The 20234-nt window shown below is 29.5% G+C and overlaps 1 protein-coding gene across 1 annotated transcript in view; it reads left to right on the top strand.

The window, feature by feature from the left end:
• Positions 1-1815: 1815 nt before the first annotated feature.
• Positions 1816-20234, top strand: part of LOC145258287 (uncharacterized) — a 36528-nt gene continuing 18109 nt past the window's right edge. Inside the window, exons 1-8 of the mRNA XM_080116303.1 lie at positions 1816-5899; positions 7695-8054; positions 12400-12519; positions 14353-14473; positions 15113-15205; positions 16791-16904; positions 17690-17743; positions 20043-20114. Of these exons, the coding sequence (XP_079972429.1) occupies positions 7944-8054; positions 12400-12519; positions 14353-14473; positions 15113-15205; positions 16791-16904; positions 17690-17743; positions 20043-20114 (685 nt within the window). The 5' untranslated portion in view covers positions 1816-5899; positions 7695-7943. The remainder of the gene's footprint in view (positions 5900-7694; positions 8055-12399; positions 12520-14352; positions 14474-15112; positions 15206-16790; positions 16905-17689; positions 17744-20042; positions 20115-20234) is intronic.

The raw sequence follows: 20234 nt of genomic DNA on the forward strand, positions 1-20234 counted from the left end.
TTTTCAATCCGGTAATGTGCTAACATCACAACGGACATCAAAAGGTGTCTTGGGCTTGTTCCCTCGGCACCAAAATCAACAGTGTGTAGGCCATTTCTGAAATTACCGTTTCTCTGTTGATTGCGGTATGATGCTTGTTCTCCTTGAGAAGAGGTTGGTTTATTGGTAATTGTCTGAGGCCTGAGGCGCCCTACCAGGGAATGCTGACACAGGCATCTTTTGCTGGTCAGAATGTTCCTCCTCGAGGGCGTTGACTTTTTCAATCTCACTTTCTGACCCTTGTGTCACATTTCCTCACTGTGGGAGAGAAACACCATCAAAATTGTAACACTTCAAACACCTTCACTTCTTTACGCATTCATTACATAATTTACTTAAGTATAGATGTGTTCGTATAAAGGAAGACAGTACGCTGATCAATAGAAATTCTTTTTATCCGTTCGATTTTCTTAGAGGTTGAGCATAATTTAGCTAAATAAAGGTCGTTTTAGAGTTTCTCAACAATATCAACATGACAATGTCTTTAAAGCTTACTTATGCGCATTTAAATTTGATACTTTAAAAATTAGTTTCGATGTTGCTAAAAAGAAAAAAAAAGTATCCCGTAAATTTTCTGAGAAAATAGTGTAGAATTTCCGAGGGAGTTTTTCTTGACTTTGTTGAACATAACTCCATCGCAAAAATATGAGTAAATCTATGCACGAGTCTATACAAAAAAAAAAACTTCTTCCTTCTAACTTACAAAAATACTCTCAACTTATGGCTGAATCAGTAAAGTACATAAAAGTTTAAATAATTGCATAGCTTCAATTTTAAATAAAAAGCACTATTGTTTGAAAAAAATAATATCTATTTGACATTTGCTATAAAACATTTCATAATTTTTTTTTTTTATAGTATAGTTGCTAGTTTATGTAGATATTAAAATTCATTCAAGTTGTTAGAGAAATTAGTTGGTTGTTTTGCACTTGGTAAATAAATTTTTATTATTTTAATCAAACTTATATTTTCAAATCAAACTGGTTTTGATCAGTCCTGGAATCAATCAGGTGCTTTCCAGTTAATATATTATTGTGTTCATGAAATATTTCATATTTCCGATTCTTAATTAAGCATTTCTTCACATTTGGAATCATTTCTTTTATTCTCCACGTACCTAAAAGTTGTTAACCTAAAGTGGATAACTGTTAGATAATAAATGTAAATTATAAATTACTGAACGGACAATTTAGTTGCTCCCTTTAAAAAAATTTTTTTTTTTTAATCAACTTGATTTTGCAAAATCTTGTTTTCAATACCCAGGAGTGATAATGATCTCAGTGCAATCATATATGATTACTCTAATAATGCATTATATGCTTACACAATACTAAATTAATAAATGTATCTGCCTTCGACAGTGAGGACAAGGTTCAAGCGTGGTCGGAAGAAGGCGCACACTTTACAGACTGAAAACTTTAGCTTGTCTACATTGTTATGGCAAACTTTTCAAGTAACTCAAAGAGTTCAGGTCCAGCGATTTTCTCTCTCTGTATGGATGTATATATATATATATATATATATATATATATATATATATATATATATATATATATACGCTCATTTAACATTTTCTTTCTCTATTAGTCAAACCTATCTATCTATCATATATATATATATATATAATGTATACACAATATATATATATATATATATATATATATATATATATATATATATATATATATATAATGTATACACACACATACACAGTAAGCTCATTTTCCGATCCTCATGGTTAAATGTGTCAACTGTTTCCTGCGTTAGTCATAAATTCATACTTGCTCTCAGCCACTCTTGCATGACTTTTGTGTGCTAGGACATTATCTTATTGAAAAATGCGGTATTCATTCTTGATTATTTTCTCAGCCAAGTTTGAATTTCATGGCCAAAATATCTTTGTAGTTAGCAGTGATTAATTTGTAGCTTGTTTCAAACCACACAAGCAGCATTTTCTCAGAGGTGTAGATCATGGCGGCCAAGTGCTTGATAGCAGATGTGCAGCAAATCTGATAAAATATGATCATTCTACCTGTTCACGATCAGATCCACTGTGAAAGTCTTTTATTTGAGAAAATGATAATATAATTAAATTGATATTGCTCTTGTGTGCTAACAGTAGGGCTCTTTTCACACACCTCAAGCTATTTTCTTCATTTTTAATAACCATGGATACAGTAACCAGATTAGTAAGTTCATTTTGAGAATTAAATCATTTCTAAAATCTTTCCTAACAATCAATTGAGTGATAACTAGTTTAAGACCATCACCATTCTGCAATGTAATTGCAACTTTCCAGATGGTCATTTAACTAACTTTTAACCACTTGGAGATTTCCAAACAACTTTTAGGTGCTTGGCCCACATAAACTATAGTAGATATCTCTAATTTTTTCCCCTCCCATTATACTATATATGCCCAATGCAACAGTTTACTGCAGTTAATAATCTCCTGAAAGGGGTAAAGTTTTAGTTGTAAAACTTACCTTTTAAGTTCAAGTTTACTCAAAAGATATAAGAAAAAGTGTAATAGAAATTTGGCAAAACTTGACAGGTTTTTTTTTTGGGGGGGGGGCCTTTATCATTTAGTAGTCTTTTTTCTATTGTCGTCGGTGATTTCATTTACTGTCCAAATTTATTCATCGATGTTCTTGTGTAATTTTCATTTTCTTATTCTGTACTAATTGAAGCTATGCCTTTGCCAAGTAGAATGGTAGTTATACTATGATATTAAAGTTACATTCCCTATCTTGAAATGCATAACACACTCATGATAGCTTGTAACTATGTATAAATCTCATATTTGTGACATAAATTATTTTCAATGAAATACAGTTATGGAAATTGGTTCAAATCAATTTGGTTTCTTTTTTGCATGAAAAGAAGTGAAATATAAAATAGAAGCATTTTAAGTTGCTGTAAGTCTTGGTTGTGAGTAAGGTAGTGACAGCCAGCTTGCTTCTTCAATCCATTAAATTAAACATGGATTCTTTGATATAACCAGCACACTCCCAGTTTTGCTTAAATTTCCCAATTGTATTTTCTTTAGAATAATTTGTCGCCAATAATAACATTTACAATGCATGTATCTGCTTAGATAAAATCTGACATTGTTGGCTCTAAGTCTTGGACAGAATCTTTTGAATTATTTGATTTCCATACAGTAGACATTTTTTTCTCTTCTTTCCATTACCGACACTGTTGTTATTGTCATCTCATTTGAATGAAGGCAAATCTCTAGGATTTCTTATTAGCTAGTAACAATACGGATTAAATACAAACTCAATAGATGACTTATATAATTATATTAGGAAGATCTGACGTTGCCTGGGATTGAATCCTGAACTTTGTCCCTCTGTCTCCAGCTCATAATACCATATTACCTTTTTCTTTTTTTTTTTTTGATTAAACTTTATAATTAATATTTTGTGGTGGCTTTAAAGGATATATTCGGTATTAATTAGTTGAGAGAATGCGTAAGTACAGTGACACTTATTGTACTTGTGACGGCATTCAACTGGGTTTGTTTATGCGAGCTCCAAATGAATTTGCCGCATCACGAGTCAAGGGAGTCCGACCAGGCTTATACGTTGCTGACTCCTCAACATGCTTCAGCCATTCATGACTTCATTGTTACACACTGAAGATGCAAGGGTCGGTTATAGCTTCCAAGTCAGCTTTGATTGTTGCGAGCTAAATCCTCAGTTGACTACCACCCTTCTTGTGCCATCCCAGTAGTGGTGTTAGTGCTATTGCCTTGTGAATCAAACCCTTAAGAGTTTGTGAACAAACAGGATTTACAACTTCATATATAAGGATGCGTTTCTCTTTCTTTACATCATATTATGTTGATTAACAAAGTTTATTTCATTACTCATCACTTGAAAGTTTGATAATTTATAATTGTTTTTTTTTGTGTGTGTGTGTGTGGGGGGGGGTGCTCCAGATAAGGCATGAAGCCACTTGATGTTAGGAGCTATAAAAAGACAAAACAAAAAAAACTACAAGGTATAAAACTAGCCAATGATAAATGTCATATGGATAAATTCCAACCCAGAAAACAGCAATTCTTCCCGCTTTGTCAGAAACATAGCTCATGGAATGTGAAGACTATAGAACAAAATAAGGGAAGAGAGTTATGAAGCTGCTGAAAGTAAACTCAAGGTCCACTTTCTACTCTCTAATTAATGTATGAGAAAAATATGATCTCTATTCATTTGATAACTATCTTTATGAAATATTAGTTTTTAAAACCATTATTAACGTATATGTTTTCATAAGTGTTTTTCTTTGTATTCTTTTCTTTTGCAACTTATATTCTCTCTTAGCTATCAAACTCGTTATATAACACACACACACATATATATATATATATATATAATGACAATTGGGCTGAATGGTTAGAGTCCAATCTTCAGTTGAGTCATACCAAAGACTTTTAAAAAAATGGTACTTGATGCCCTCTTGCTTAAACACTCAGCATTATAAAGGTGAGGATCAAGAATAAGTGGAGTAATTCTGGGAAAGGATTGGCGCTCTCACTTACATCTCTAATGATGAATAAAAAGTGAACTTTCAAATTACCCTTGACTGTGGTTGACGTCTTTTACTTACTAAAACTATGTTTTTAAAAATTATTTTTTCACAAATTTTGATAACGAAATTAGTAATCGAAATTAATTTTACATTTCTTTGTAAACAAGTTAGTAATTTTTTTTTTTTTTATATCGAATAGATACAGCTATTACCAAAATAAAAATTTTGTATGAAGTATTCTATTGAATATTAGTATAATGTTTAGTAAATAAAATAGCATACAACTACATGTATGCTCTATATTGAAACAACTGTGTTTCTAACAACAAGGTGACTTAGATATGTTAATTATTTTATTTACTCTATTTTTGCTCATTTGATTATTTAGTAAAATTGTAATAGCATTACATACTAAGACAAGCTTAAAAAATCCTGTTTATGAAAAGTTAATTACAACATTAAATCGGACACAATGCATTTCAGTGTTTTTTAAACAAATCCTTATAACCAGTTTGACTAAGAGGGAGAGTACTTATTTTCCCCTTTGGGCTGAAATTCTTGCGAGCTCTGGAACATATGGTATAATATCTATAAATAATATTTTTGTTGCAAGATATTCAAAATTTTGATTTTATTCTTCAAGAATAAATAGTTATTGCCTGTCTGATATGAACTAGTTAAACATGTTCAGTTTAGTGGTATTGCTCTCAAGGCTGGTTTCCTTTCAATTTTTATATTCTGTTTGGAATGCTTTTGTACAGTGTAGAGTGATGATTATAATAAATTCCTGTTAATCTTGATCCTAGCATTTTGCTTTTTTTTTTTTTCCAGTTTGTATCTTTGACTCAAATAGCCTGTTTTTTGACACAACTTTGAATAATTTTAATAATCTACATATAAACTAGCTTTTTATTGAGTTTAGCTGTCTGCCATACTATGAAAAATTGTGAATGTTCAGCTAGATCAAAAACCTTTTCTTGACATGGTCTGATCTGGTATGTCCAATTTCTATAAAATCAGGATTATGACATAGCTATATATATATATGTATATTTTCTTCGTTTTTTTATATAATTTTTTTGTGTGCTTCTTTAAAGCCTATTTAATTTAAACTTTAAAATAGATGTCTGCTAAGATTTTAGGTTAGAATATTTAGTAAAAGGAAACACTTCCATATCTCAGCAAATGAAGCTGTGTTTTGTATGGCTTTCTCCATTTTCCTGTTATAAACTCTATAAACAAACATCCACTCCTGTGTTTAAGTCGACATGCAACCTCTTGAAATGATGGCACACCTCATGCTCAAGGACATCATGTAAATAGAGGTAAGTATTTTCTTTCTTTTTTTTTTTTTACATATGTGTATTATTTGTATACTTAATATCTTATTTCTTGTGTCCTTTCAAGGTGTATCCTTGCTTAATATATTAATATAAGTGGTGCCCCCCCTCCGTATTGTTACTTTGCATAAGTGTTACCCCCCTCCCCCAAAGTGTTTTCTTGCTTTACATAAGTGGTCCCCCCCCCCCAGGGTGTATCCTTGCTTGACTTTCCTTTGATTTTAATGAAAAAGAAATAAGCCGTATCAAAGTTTACTTTTGTGTTAACTATTTTTAAATTTTGGAAAGCGTGAAAAAATTATTATAAATTGTATTTATAAGTATCCGGTTGACGAGAAAGTTCTTGCGGTTTTTTAATTTTTAAATTCAGATGAACATATCTCGGTTCAAACAAAAATTTATTGAACAAAATAAGCACCATCAGAATCAACACACTTTTGCAAACCAAAACGAGTCTATTTATGCCAAATATACAAAACAAGTGTATTTATGTAAAAATCTTGCGTTCTGGTAGAAGTTGCTGAAGGCGTTTTTGGTATCGCTTGAAGTATTTCTCACACAGAAAGTTGTTGAGCATGATTGAAAAGGTGGTAGTCGGTAGGTGAGAAGTCTGGAGAGTATGGTGGATGAGACAGATTTTCGTAGCCCAATTTGTTCTGCAGGGTCGATTTAGCAACGTGCGGTCGGGCATTGTTGTGGAGGAGAATTGGGCCTTTTCTATTGACTAATGTTGGGTGTTGTCAAAGTTTCTGATGCATTTTATCCATTTGTTGACAGTACTTTTCCGCTGTAATGGTTTCACCTGCATTCAAAAACCTAATGGATGAGATTGGTTGCAGACCACCAAACAGTCTGCATGACCTTCTTTTGGTGCAACTCTGGCTTTGGGAAGTGTTATGGAGCTTCATTGGCATCTAACCATTCAGCTGAGCAACGCCGGTTGTAAACAACCCACTTTTAATCGCAAGTCACAATCCGATCAAGAAACGGGTTGTTCTTGTTGCATAAAAGAAAAAAAAGATAACACTTCATGATTGCGTTTTATTTTATTTATTTATTTATTTTTGTTTTTTTGGTTGTCATTCAATTCGTGAGGCATGCATTTATCAATTTTTTTTTGTCTTTCCAATCTCGCAAGTGGTTGAAATCGTCATATATATTATGTCTAATTTAAAAGCAATTTTTCGAACAGTTGTGTGTGCATTGGCTTTGACTAAGGCTCTTAATTGATTGTTGTCAACATCCAATAGCCGACCACTATGCTCATTAACTTTATGACTCTTGTCGCCACCACAAAATAATCTTAAACCACTCCAGTAGTGGTTCCTGGGCTAAACGCTTTGCTGCTATCATGAACCGTTTCAGCAATTTTTCGGCCTAGTTTAAATTTAAATAAGAAAATTGTGTGAATTTGCTTTGTTTTCCATCTTGTATTCAACATTCTGAAAAAAAGACAATTGTTTTAAAACGATTGTAATTTAAACGATTAGATAAAGTAAAAAATGCTCTTTAAAACGTTATATAAAGTAAAGGTATTATAACGAAAACTTATTTGAAAATACATGATTTAAAATCAAAATTAAAAATTCCAAGAACTTCTCAACCTGATAGAAAGATTTATAAGTAATTAAAAACTTTTTTGTGAATTGAATTTGTAATTTTTTGTGCCAAGCATTGATATTAATTTTTGTATATTTCTAACTTTCTATTTTATTAAATGTTGAATTAGATTTAAAAAAAATAAAAACCCTTTTCATCTTTCTATATTTTTCTCTTTCAGGTGTCTCGTGTCTGCTTGAAGTAATCTTTTTAAATTCATTGGATTTTTATCCTGTTCATTGGACATTTCTTTTGCCCCCCCCCCCCCCCCCACCACCACCCAAAAAAAATTACATGAAAAAAAAAAATGTTTTTGTCCCCTCCTCCCAATATGGCAAATATGAAACTTTTCTTTGAATTTTTCCCACTTTTAGTGGGGAATCTGAAGAACTTGTAAAGCTATGTGTATGCATACCCAGAAAAAAAAATCATGTCAACTCCATTTTTTTCCCTCCCCAACCATTTTCTTCACAGAAGCTTTATCAAGATGAGCTACTTTGGAGATGACTGCTACTTCTATTACTATTCATCCTGCTCCAAGGTAATCCATTTCTCTTCACTATTCAGTGATTTTGTTATTGATATTACAATATTACAAAATTTACCCATCAAATTGAATATCTATACTAGGGCTTGGCAACGTTTTGGAGTGTTGCCCGAGTGTTTGTAGGTGTGTGTGGTTGTTAATGAAAACATAAGAATAAGCGAAGTAAAAAAAAAGACAACAGAAAGCGGGGGTTACCTGGGGGGGGGGGGAGTAATCAAAACATCGAAAAAAAAAAAAAAACTAACGTAAGGCAAACATGTTAAATGTAAAAATCGAAAAAAGAAAACAGAAAAACGAACATTAAAACCAAAAAAAAACAAAACATGTGTAAAATGGCTTAAATAAACCTGTTTCGATATTAAAATTTAAAAAATCGGTGGGTATCCGGGTGTTTTTGGGTGTGTGTGGTCGGTCGGGGGCGTTAACCTAAGAATAAGCGAAGTAAAAAAAACCCAGAAAAACGAACGTTATGTGAAAATCGTTTAAATAACCCTGCTTCAATATTTAAATTTAAAAAAAAAAAAAAAAAATCTCACACCACGATTTGAACCCAAAACGTTTAGATAATGAACCAACGCACTAACCAACTGAGCTAACACGACGTACATGAAATTTAGTTAGTTCTTCAACTATTTAAACTAAATCAGGTCATGATGTCATCTGACGCATGCGTAGAACCTTTCGTTGTCATGAGAGGACGGTTTTTGTTTGGTTTGTATCTATTTATATAGTGGGATCAAACAAAAATCACTTGAAGGCCAGATTTGGCCCACGGGCTGGAGGTTGCCAAACCCTGATCTATACTCTTACTACTAAAACTGTTATCCTGCTTGTTTGTTATAGTGCACACTTCGTCTGTAAATGAATGTAGAAGGGTGAATAAGTAAACAGAAATTGAATGATGTAAATAATTAGAATTGGTGGGGGGATACTGAAATCCTTTGATTTTATAAAATTATCTATTTAACTTGTAAAATGCTGTTCTAGATTGGTATAAGTAATAAATATAGCATTAATTTTAAATTTCAATATTTTTTTTATTTAGAAGATATGGTACGGTTTTGGTGGCATCCCTAAATCGTTAAGTTTACAAAATAAGAAAATAATGTGCTCATGTTACTCACCCTGTTGCCTAGAATACATACCAAACACATAAATATTACTGATGCATACACACTAATCTTTTTAAATCCATATTCTTTAGTTTAGGAGATTATCTTGTAAATGAATACAAACATTCACACATACATGCCTAACTTTATAGAGAGATAACAAATTATTCTGTCTCAAGGATGTGTTTTTTTTTTTTGTGGAAATGTGCATAAACCTTTTACAGCTAGACTCTTAGGAATGGTATATTTTGCACACAGGTTTATTGGCTATTGACTAAGTTAAAACTGAAAAGGAATAAAAACGTTGTTTCAGAAACACATAAATACAAAATGAAGGCTAGGCAGATACAAGGTTTCCAAAAACCTTTAAGAGAGCCATAGACTTAATGAACTTAGAGAATAGAAAGCATTTGAGCATAAAAAATACTAACAAGGAAAAGATACAACAGCCAATATATATTAACAGCCAAGAGGTTAGAAGTAGTTTTCAGACGTAAATGAATGATTAAGAAAGTTTTAGATAAAGAAATAATACTAAAAAATAATACATGCATTATTCAATTCTATAATTAAAGAAAAGGCAAGCAAAATTCTTACTGATGATGCTAAAAAATGTTGAAGAGATAGGAAACTATGCCATTAGGCAGTTGAAATAGATTGGCGACAAGCACCAGAAAACTTCTAAAGAAAGCCCTAAGCAAAAATGGAAAGAAAGTCTTACTAAGCAAAAAGGGCTAATAAAGGGAGATAAATTCTAGGTAATCTATTCTGTACTAAGCAAGAACACAAATCGTAACTCAAGGGGTCACAAATGGTCTAGTAACTAATAGCCCTTGCTAAATCCCTTCATTCTGACTATGCATTAAATAGTACAACTACTTTAACATTGTTTCTGAAAATAAAACTTTTTTTTAAAGAGATGTTTCTGTTCAAGAATATATTTTTTAAATTTGTGTTCATACAGAAAACCTTTCATATTTCATTCTTTATATTTTGAAAACAAAATTTGATTTCCATATTAATTAAATGAATAAAAATAATGAATTTTAATAGATTTTTGTAAAATGTTTGTTATACTTTTAAGATTTGTTCAAATATCTTTATGTAAGTCTATATAATTTTAATTATGCATACTACTGAAAACTACCTGAATTTGTTCTAATTATATTTTTTTCTTTTTAACTTTTGTAATTGTTAATTTGGTTAATATTTTTCTTTTAGATACTTTTAATTTTTTTAATCTCCTTGAAAAAATCACAAGAAAAATTTATCTTCGAACCATACTTTCAGAGTCATTTTGTTTGTTTTAATTGCAATTTTTAGTTTTATTTAATTATCTTGAATATTGTTGCAATAATAAATAATTATTTTAAACTTCTCCGGGAGTATATGTACTTGCATTATTATTTTGTAACAAAATATTTTTTAATCAATTGTACGCTTTTACAAACTTACGTTTGAAGCTTTTCTTAAAATAATTACATGTTAAAATGTATAAATAGAGATAAATACTAATTGCTTTATAGTTTTAAATCGAATTATTTAAAAAAAAAAAAATTTTTTTTAACCTTTTTTGTGGAGATTTGTAACAAAGTGGATGAGCGGATACATTTTTGCTGCAAAAATGTGTGTGTTAATATGAAATGGAGAAGACTGGTTTTAATTTATAATATAACAAAAGAATGAAATGGCTGATTGATGAAATGTAATATTATTAGTTATAATTTCATTATGAAGTGGCTGTAGATTGTGTTTTAAATTGGGAAGAGGTTTGTGGTTATTATATAATATATTATATAAACGGTCTGTGATTATTATATAATATATTATATAAATGGAAAATGTTTTTAATTTTTTTTTTATCATTATTAGTTTGTTCAAGCTGGGGATAGAGCATCCTGCTGGATACCAAACATTCACCCACTAACTCGGATATTCCAACTGAGAGATCTTTTTAAGATTCTGATCGTCCCTTTAAGTGCAATTCTTTGAATCTCTCTTGCACTTAGGTCATATATATGTATGTTTATATGTCTAGCTAAAAGCCAAAAGATATAAAATGAACCACCATCTGGTATTGTCTTGACTGGCATTGGCCTGGATGAATAATATAATAAAATTTAGAAAAAATTGGTTCATTCTCTGAAGATCAGCTAGGCCAGGTTTCGTCATGGGAAAGTGATTATTGTGTACTACTTTAGAAAAAAAATGTAGACTAGGAATCTTATATAACACAGTTGTATGTGTGTGAGTGTGTCTAGCTAGAAACGAATGGGCTAGATGGAGGAGATAGAAGTTTTAATAGAAATATGTTAAATTTTTGTCTGAAAGGCTCTTTTCATCTGAAATGGTAAGTTTCTATTCACAATAAAAAAATTTGTTTTACATAGAACTGTATAATAATAAAATTAAAACTCATTAAATTAGAATAAATAGTGAATTAATAAGATCTAATTTTTCAAATTAATATGCAAATGAGGTTAATCGTGTGTACATTCTGAGCATAGTAGAAAGCTGAAGATTTCTTTTATGAAATAAAGGTTTTAATGTCATCGTCAGTGATAAATGGTTCAAATTTATAAATAGGAGCAATTAATTTAATACATGTAATTTTCATATGATTAATTTAATGTCTTGGAAATGTAAAATAAAATTCTAAGTTTATTTTTGTGCATGTTATGATTAAAAAAAAAAAAATATTTGATATACCAAAAATTAAATCAGCAGCAGCCATGCCTGATGGCTTGCCATGCATTTCATTAAAATATATATTTATGATATATGAGCAGCCTAAAGTAAAACAAGATTTAAGAAATTCCATTTAAAAGAAATGATTATAAAATTAAACCTGTTAAAATGCATTGAGCTTCTTTGTAAGCAAGTCAGCCATTTTGATCTTTTATTGAAAAAATAAAAAAAGGAACAAATTACTTTATGACTTCAAAATTTAAATGTATCTATCAATTATAAATAATTATTTAAGAACTGTCAAGTAATTTCTAATTTTAAAATTCTTACTGAATCCTCATGTATTAAAAGATTGCAAGCAATGATTTTATAGATTAAAACATTACCATAAAGTAATAGTTTTACCACAATTTCGTTCAATTTAATGAAATATGATGTATTAAACTTTTAGAAGCCTATTTACCCCCCTCCCCCCGCTACTTTCATGAATTTTTTTTAGTTTTTAATTTAACTCTAATAGAAATGCCTTTTGTTGTTAGGGTGATGCTTGTACCTACAGACATTGCAAAGAAGCCTTAGGAAACGAGACTGTCTGTACGAATTGGAGAAATGGATCATGCAATCGATCTGGATGTATGTTTCGTCATATGGAAATAAAGGTAAATTGTCTTCAGATTTTTGTTTAACATTAATTTTAGTAGCAATCCTAAAAAAAAATACAACTCTGCACTATTTTAAAACAATCTATCGTGTAAAAACATTTTTTTTTTTATTTGATAAAAATTACAGTAATATGAATAATAAGAAGAAAAAAATACCATCAAGGATTTTTTTTTTTTTTAAGCCAATTCATCATTTCCAAGATGGTGATGGTTATCTTGATTGCATTTTTACTGATACAAGATTTTCTACAGTATTTATTTATTTATTTTTTTTTTTTACACCATATTTACTGTTGAAAATGTTAAAAGCAATTTTTCTGTGTGTTCCTTTCAATTTTTCTTTTGTTTCTTTTAGGATTTCCTTAAAGCTAATGATAATCAGATTTTTATTTTGTGCTTAAATCTTGCTGAATATTTAAAAAAAAAAAAATTCTAATTCACAATGTAAAGAATTGAAAATACTTAATTCAAAAAGATTTCCACCTTGAAAATCCGTAGCATTTTACTTATGTTTTATAAATATATAAATAAGGAAGAATTTTTTGTGTATAATCTGGTCAGTGAATAATAGGGATATCCAAAATGTGTAAAATTACCAATATTTTACACATCAACCATGTCATCATTTTGTATCTGTCTTATAATTATGCATACTTTTTACAGATGCCGCTAGTTGCTTTAATTGAACCGAGAAAGCAGTGTTTTTTTTCCCTATTTTTTATGTTAAGATTATTAATTAAAGATCTCTGTACATTTTTTGGAAAATGGGTGCTAAAATCAAGGTACCCCCTCATCAGGAATAATCTTTTAACAATTAAAATAATTTTAAGGTGTAATTAAATTTGCTATTTTATAATTGCCAATAGTCATTTTGTATATTATATGAAAATATTTTTTTAAAGATTGAAAAACCTTACCCAAAAATCTGTTTAAAACTTCATATTGTGGAATATTGGAATTTTATTTTATTTAAATGTTTTAAAAATTTTTTTAGAATTCTGTTGTTTTTTTTTTTGTTGTTGTTGTTAATTATACTGTATGTTATTTCCCTAATTATAATATATATTATTTACCTATTTATAATATATATTATTGAGAAAAAAAAAACTTGATTTTTTTTTTTCCCCCACATAATATTGATTTTATGTCCATTTTCTATTTTCAACTTCAAGGTAAGTAAGTAATGGGTTTTTATATATATATATATATATATATATATATATATATATATATATATATATATATATATATATAAAATTATTTAAACTCTTCAGCTTTATAAAATGTTGCAATTTTTATGGATTTAAATTTACTTTGTTTAGATTTCATAAAATGAAATATTGGGATGGGGAGTTTAGAAAACCTTTCCCCTTGTATATTTAACAAAAACTGCTTTTAAAATATAAGTTCATTTAAAATTGATTACATATAAAAAATTTCATGAAAATCTGACCATTAGTTGATTTTTGCTAGATTTTTTAAACACAGGTATGTTTACGTCTTCAAAATGAAGGAACATTGTTTTAAAGCGGCAATAATGTAAATATGATTTTGGTTTTGCATTTTCATTTTTTCCATATGCCGTAAAAATTAAAAAAAAAATATTGCTAGTTTATTTGAAGCTTCTTTTAAATGGTACAAAAGTTAGGATGATAATATTAAATTACAATTATGTCAAGTTACATATAGGGAGGGGTTAAATCTGTGTTTCGTGTTGGAGGTACCTAATGAATAATTTCTAAAATATTTTTGCTTTTGACGTAATTTAAAATGATTACCTTGTAATTTTAATATTTCTTTGAACTCAACATCTTATTTTTATTTCTCTAGTTTGACCGAAGTGAGATTCCCTGTTATTGGGAAAGTCAACCCAGCGGCTGTACCAAACCCCATTGTGTTTTTAAGCATTACTGTCTGCGAGATGATTTTGAAACCCTTTCAACAACAAAAGGTAGGTTGTAATTTTAATTTTTCATAATTGTTATATACAAAATAAGTCCAATTTTATTATTTTATAATCCTTACTACTTTTCTAGCACAAATGTCAAGCGTAAAAGACGTTAATGTTTTTGCATTTGATTTCGATGTATAATTTTATTTACCAAGATGATGTGGCACCAATCTCTTGCTTGTTCAGAATAAGAACGAAAATCGAAATATTGGATTTTAGTTAAAACCAATGGTTACTACTTACAAATTGTCATATAGAAATAAGTAAAATATTTTAAATTATGAAAAATGATAAACTAGAAAACTATTAATGAAAATAGTTTTGGAAGTACATTGCAAGTTATACTTATGTCATAAGCAGAATTCCAAACTATTAGTTGCTTCTTTTAAGTTACTAATAATGGAGTAATGAATTGTGAAATCACGTTTTATATAATAATGTAGTAATGTTGCTAATTGCAACATGACAATTAAGTAGATAATATTGGTTTTAATTCAAATTGACATAAAAAAATTAGTAAATAACATTGGCTTTGATAGAAATTCAATTTTGCAGATGTTCGATTTTCATTTTGAATGCGCAGGATATATATAATTGTAAAATAACTTTTTGAATGCTAAATTTTTTTTAATTTTGTAGATTCTTCAAAAGTTATCACAAAATCTAATCCATCTAATTTGGTGGCTATTGTCCCACAGAAAATAGAACCAGTTGTTGTGAATCCTCTAGAGGGTAAGTTTACCAGTTTGTAATCTGAAACGTTTTTGTTAATAAAAATGATTGTAGAGAATTATCTTACAAAAAGCAGTAATTTTCTTGCATTTCTTTTGGGTACTTGCCTAGAAAGTTTTTAAATCCTCTTGGCAAATAAATTTTGTAGTAAATAAGATTTTTTAAAGGATTGCTTTGACAAATTTCAAACTGAACCCAAGGTTTATGGATCTTTGGTACAACAGACAAGTGTTGAGTAAGAATGTTAGAGTTCAATCCTCCCAATATAATAAATAATAAAATAATACTTAACACTTCTAATGGCGGCCCTGTCGGTGGGGCATTAGAATACGCCGACTGCCCCCCTGCAGAGGGTAAAAGTCCCTCAATGGGGGTCCTGGATATGACCTTAAACTATATCCAGTGGTGAGGCCCAGCTTGTGGGCTTTGGGGAGTGTGGAGCCACCCTTTAATTACCATTGCTCCCAGGTCCACTCTGACCCGGAGTGGTAGTACCTGTTAGGGTCCCAACTATGGGTTAAATAGAAACAGACTTGAAAAAAAAAACAAATATACTCTATTAAAAAAATTTTTCTTCAAAATCTTTGGATTCTGCATTAAATAACCCAAAAAGGGTTGATATGCCGTAAAACAAAAACAACCAACCAACCTACTTCTAATGGCTGACTGAATGAAACTCTATCCTCATTGATTAAATAAAAGTGAAACTGTGTATAGATTTTAGAATTTAAGAAGATGCACCTGAAGTTTGAAGGTTATATCAGCTGAAATGTTGTGAAAAGAACCACCAGGCTGAGAATATTATTGTTCAAATAATACAGATTATCAATCCTCATCTAAAAAGACCTGAATTATTTTATCTATACTAAGATAATCTTAGTGTTAACTTGCTTGTTTTCACACGGAGTGTTTTAAATGATGGGAAGAAAAGATGATCAAGACTATTGACGGTAGAAGGGGAATGACATAAATAATTAAATTAAAAAAATAAGACATTTTAGCAGGCTTTTGATTGGATGTGTTATTGCAAGTTCATCTGACAAATTACTATGAGACGGTTTAAAATCTCCACATACCACCCACTGTAAACAACAGTCAATCAAAAGAACAGCAATTCTTTCTCCTTTGTTAAAAATATTGCTCATGAAATTTGAGGACAAAATAGGAAAACACAAGAATTAAGTAAACCCAAGATCTACTTTCTACTCATTAGTATGGATGACCATTGACTCTTATAGAGCTCATTTACTCTTCAACGTTTTTTGCTGGGTGTCCACACACCTCATTGGATAAATCAAAACTTGCCTGAGGATGTGCCAGTTGCTGATAATCCAAACATGAAACTGGTAGTATTAGTTTACATGGTACTAGTAGCAGGTAAAAAAAAAAAAAGTGGATCATACCTGTCTATTGATTGTGTTATAGTTGCCTAAAACTTTGCTAGTCTTTAACCATTTACTTTTCTTTTTTTTATCTATTTAATGTGTTGGCTTTGACCCATTACCAATTATAGATATGAGTGGACATTATATTTACATTATCTCCATCTAACAATAAAAATTTTTATTTCTTAATATATTTTCAGAATCGGATCAAGAAAGTATTTGCAGTCCACAAATAAAAAGATCTTCTCCCCAAGAGAAGCCTGTAGAGGAACGGCCTAAAGTTAATGTACTTAGCAGATTAGGACCGAGAAAAAGTGAGTTTTTATTCTGTTTATCATCAATAAATGAATTGATAATAATCAAACTCGTACAATGGAAATATATGTAAATTTTGTTATTTTTGTTGCCATTGAAAATAGATTTAAAAAAAAAAAAAATGTTTTCTCAAATTCATTCCATGTATGTTTAGTTTGAACAAATCCATTCTTCCATCTAGTAAGGTTCATGAGAAGTTAGTGAGCCTCAATCACACTGTTGGCCTGGAAGCACACAGGCAACCACCTGATGATCTGGATTAAAATGAAGACAGACATGGAGCTCGTAGCTGGACTCCACATTTTTGGTATTATTTGTTAGGAATGGATGAAATATGCCAAAGATTTAGATGCAGGATATGATGAACTTATTTGGAGCTGACGCAACTAATCTCGAGTGAATGCGACTCCAAGTATAGCAAAGATTCTTCCATGTATTTGCTTTGTTTTTAAGTAATTTTTGTGGCCACTTAGTTGTTCGTGTACAGGTATCTTGTCAGCTGTTGTTTATATTACCATAGTGTAATATTTGTTAAGAATCACTAAAAAAAAAAAAATTATGGAATTTGAATAGAAAATCTATTTGTAGAGATACATGTCTTGTTCTAGCCTAGTAAAAATGGAACATGCATAATATGTGCGATATATATACGATAAAAATTTTGGAGTGGGGGGATCGAGGATCCTCATGATATGCAAATGTGAGTAAATGTATGCAATTTATATTCTGACAATTTTGATTTCTTTTCTATGCCATGTTAATCTTTATTTATTTTTTTTTATAGTTGAAGACAGTTTTGAAATTGGTTCTGAAGAGGTGACACCGCGAGCGACTCAGGGTGAGTGAATTTATCTTTTTTTCACTTGATTATTTGATTACAAATTTAATTGTATTTTTTTTTTTTATTTATTATTTTTAATCAAAAATAAAAATGAGTTGAAACAATTTTTTGAATTACATAAAAAAAGTTATCATTCCAAAACCAAAAGATCTAGATAATTCACACTAACAATTTAAAAAAACGTTTATAGTACTTCAACAAAACACATACTATATAAAAAAATTCACTCACAAGTTTTTTTAATTATATCTTTTAGTCTTGGTATGATAACTAATGATATACAAGTTCTAAAAATTAAAATTCACTTTCATTGAGTTTAATATTTGTTAAATTCGAAATTTTATTAATAGAATATATACCTCAATAAAACATGTTTTTCTTATAATCATGTGTGCGTGTGTATACATGCACAAAATGGAATCCAAAATAACTAAATAAAATAGTTGGATTATTTATTTTATATTACAAATATTTATATAGGAAAAATATTATTTTCACATAAGTCATCAGTGACTGCTCATTGATAACAACCAGACTTTTGACTAGGAGCAAAGCAGAGTATCTGTTCTGATACTGCACTTAGTCTTTTCAATTTATGCTCAATAAACAAGTCCTTCTAAACTGAGACAATTAAAATTTTTGTTCCAATCCAGAGTGCCTCTTTTTGGGAAGCTGGATATTCCCTACATTAAAAACCTTGTGTCTAACTTCATGGGAAGGCAAATAACGAGGAACAACCAGCTACTTAATCAGCATAACAGTAACAAAGTATAAATTGTGAACAATAAAATGTATTTCTTTACCCAAATTTATCTTTTTTATTGTTGTCGCATTTCAGTTCTTTTATTTTTGTTTGCTAACACGAGTTATGATACACTAGACAACACCATGTCTATCTTTCTATTACTATCACAGAAGTTAAACAATATGATTGCAAATTTTAATGCTTACAAATCTAAATAAAATAAATAACATCCATACATACACTAGGACGTCACCTAGCGTTGCCTGGTTGTAAAATACACTTAAATATGATATTTTAATTTATGCAAATTTCATATTTTTTTTTATTATAGAGCTAATACTCTATTGATTATTATATTGTATTCAATATATAGTAGTGATTTCAAGAGACTTGGATGCCGCCAGCTATAATTAAAACCAAAACATTTAGCTATCCAGCTTTAGTTGCATGTCCCCGATAGTAGCCCCCTACTTCAAAGTGGCACTTGCCTTGTTTGGGGTGAAAATTGAATTAAAAAAAAAAAAGAAAAAGTTATTTCTGTTTGAGCTCTCATCAGATGGATAAGAAAATAAAATTTAACCGACTTTAACATAAAACTGTATATTTGTACATTCGTACAATAGCATTTTAAGTCAACTTGCACTTGCTACTTTCTAATTTTTTAAAATTTTGATCCCTTAACAGCTATTTTCAATGGCTAAAGGCCAAATTGAATTTGTTCCACAGGTCCAAATCCCCTATATATCAAATTTAAGTCTATAGATCAAAAATTGATGGAGGAGTTTGGTAGAAACTGCTCATCAAACAAAGTCACTTTAATATATATATTATTGTTGGAACGGTTAATTGGAATCTGAAAAATTGGAACATTTTAGAGTATTGCAATTGGAAAAATGTGTGCCAAAAATTATTCTTTTCGTTGTCCTTTTTTAAAAGTTAATTTTACATTGCTGGTGCCAATGATAAAATAATAAATATTTGGTGACTTTAACCTGCCAGTTAAACTAAAAACATTTACGTTTGTGAAAATGTATGCATATATAACATGAATTTTTTTGATAATCAAAAAAAAGTAAAAACAAAAACTACTCTGTAGCTAAATATTTTGAAATTTTTTTAATAATCAGAAATTTAGAATAGAATTGGTAATTATATTGGAATTATCTCATCACTTACATATATAATTTTCAAGATGATTGCTTATTGTTACCTAAGTAATAGTTGCCAGCTATTGTTTTTTTTTTGTTTGTTTTGAATATATTAATAGATGAAATTAATTGGCTTTTATAAAAAAAATTTATAATTCTGGAAACAAATAGCTGGCTTTCTTATTCATTTATGAATTTAACTTGTTAAAGATTTGCGAAAATTTAAAAAGAAATGAATTTTTTAAAGTTTTCAATTGTATGCTTTCATAAATATTAGACCTATAATTCTGAATTATTTTTGTTTAAATATTTATTTTAAGCAATTTTAAACTACAATTCCCACTTTTTAAGGAATAAATTGTAGCAAGTAATTTTTTATTAATTTGCTTAAATTTAATTTCAGAGAGGCTTAAGAAAATAATTTCTGAAAAGAAAGCCCATGCTTATCCACAGATGAAAAACGTTAATGAAAACCGTAAGCATTTTTTTTTTTTTTTTTTTTCAAAGATTTTTAATCTGAATTGGAAAACATTATAAACTTGGGTGACAAATCAACAACTTAAGAAGCTCCTTAAGCAGGAAATTGTTGAATTGT

The sequence above is a fragment of the Euprymna scolopes genome, chromosome 3 (genome assembly GCF_053919585.1).
Source record: "Euprymna scolopes isolate OS-2025 chromosome 3, ASM5391958v1, whole genome shotgun sequence".
NCBI lineage: Eukaryota > Metazoa > Mollusca > Cephalopoda > Sepiida > Sepiolidae > Euprymna > Euprymna scolopes.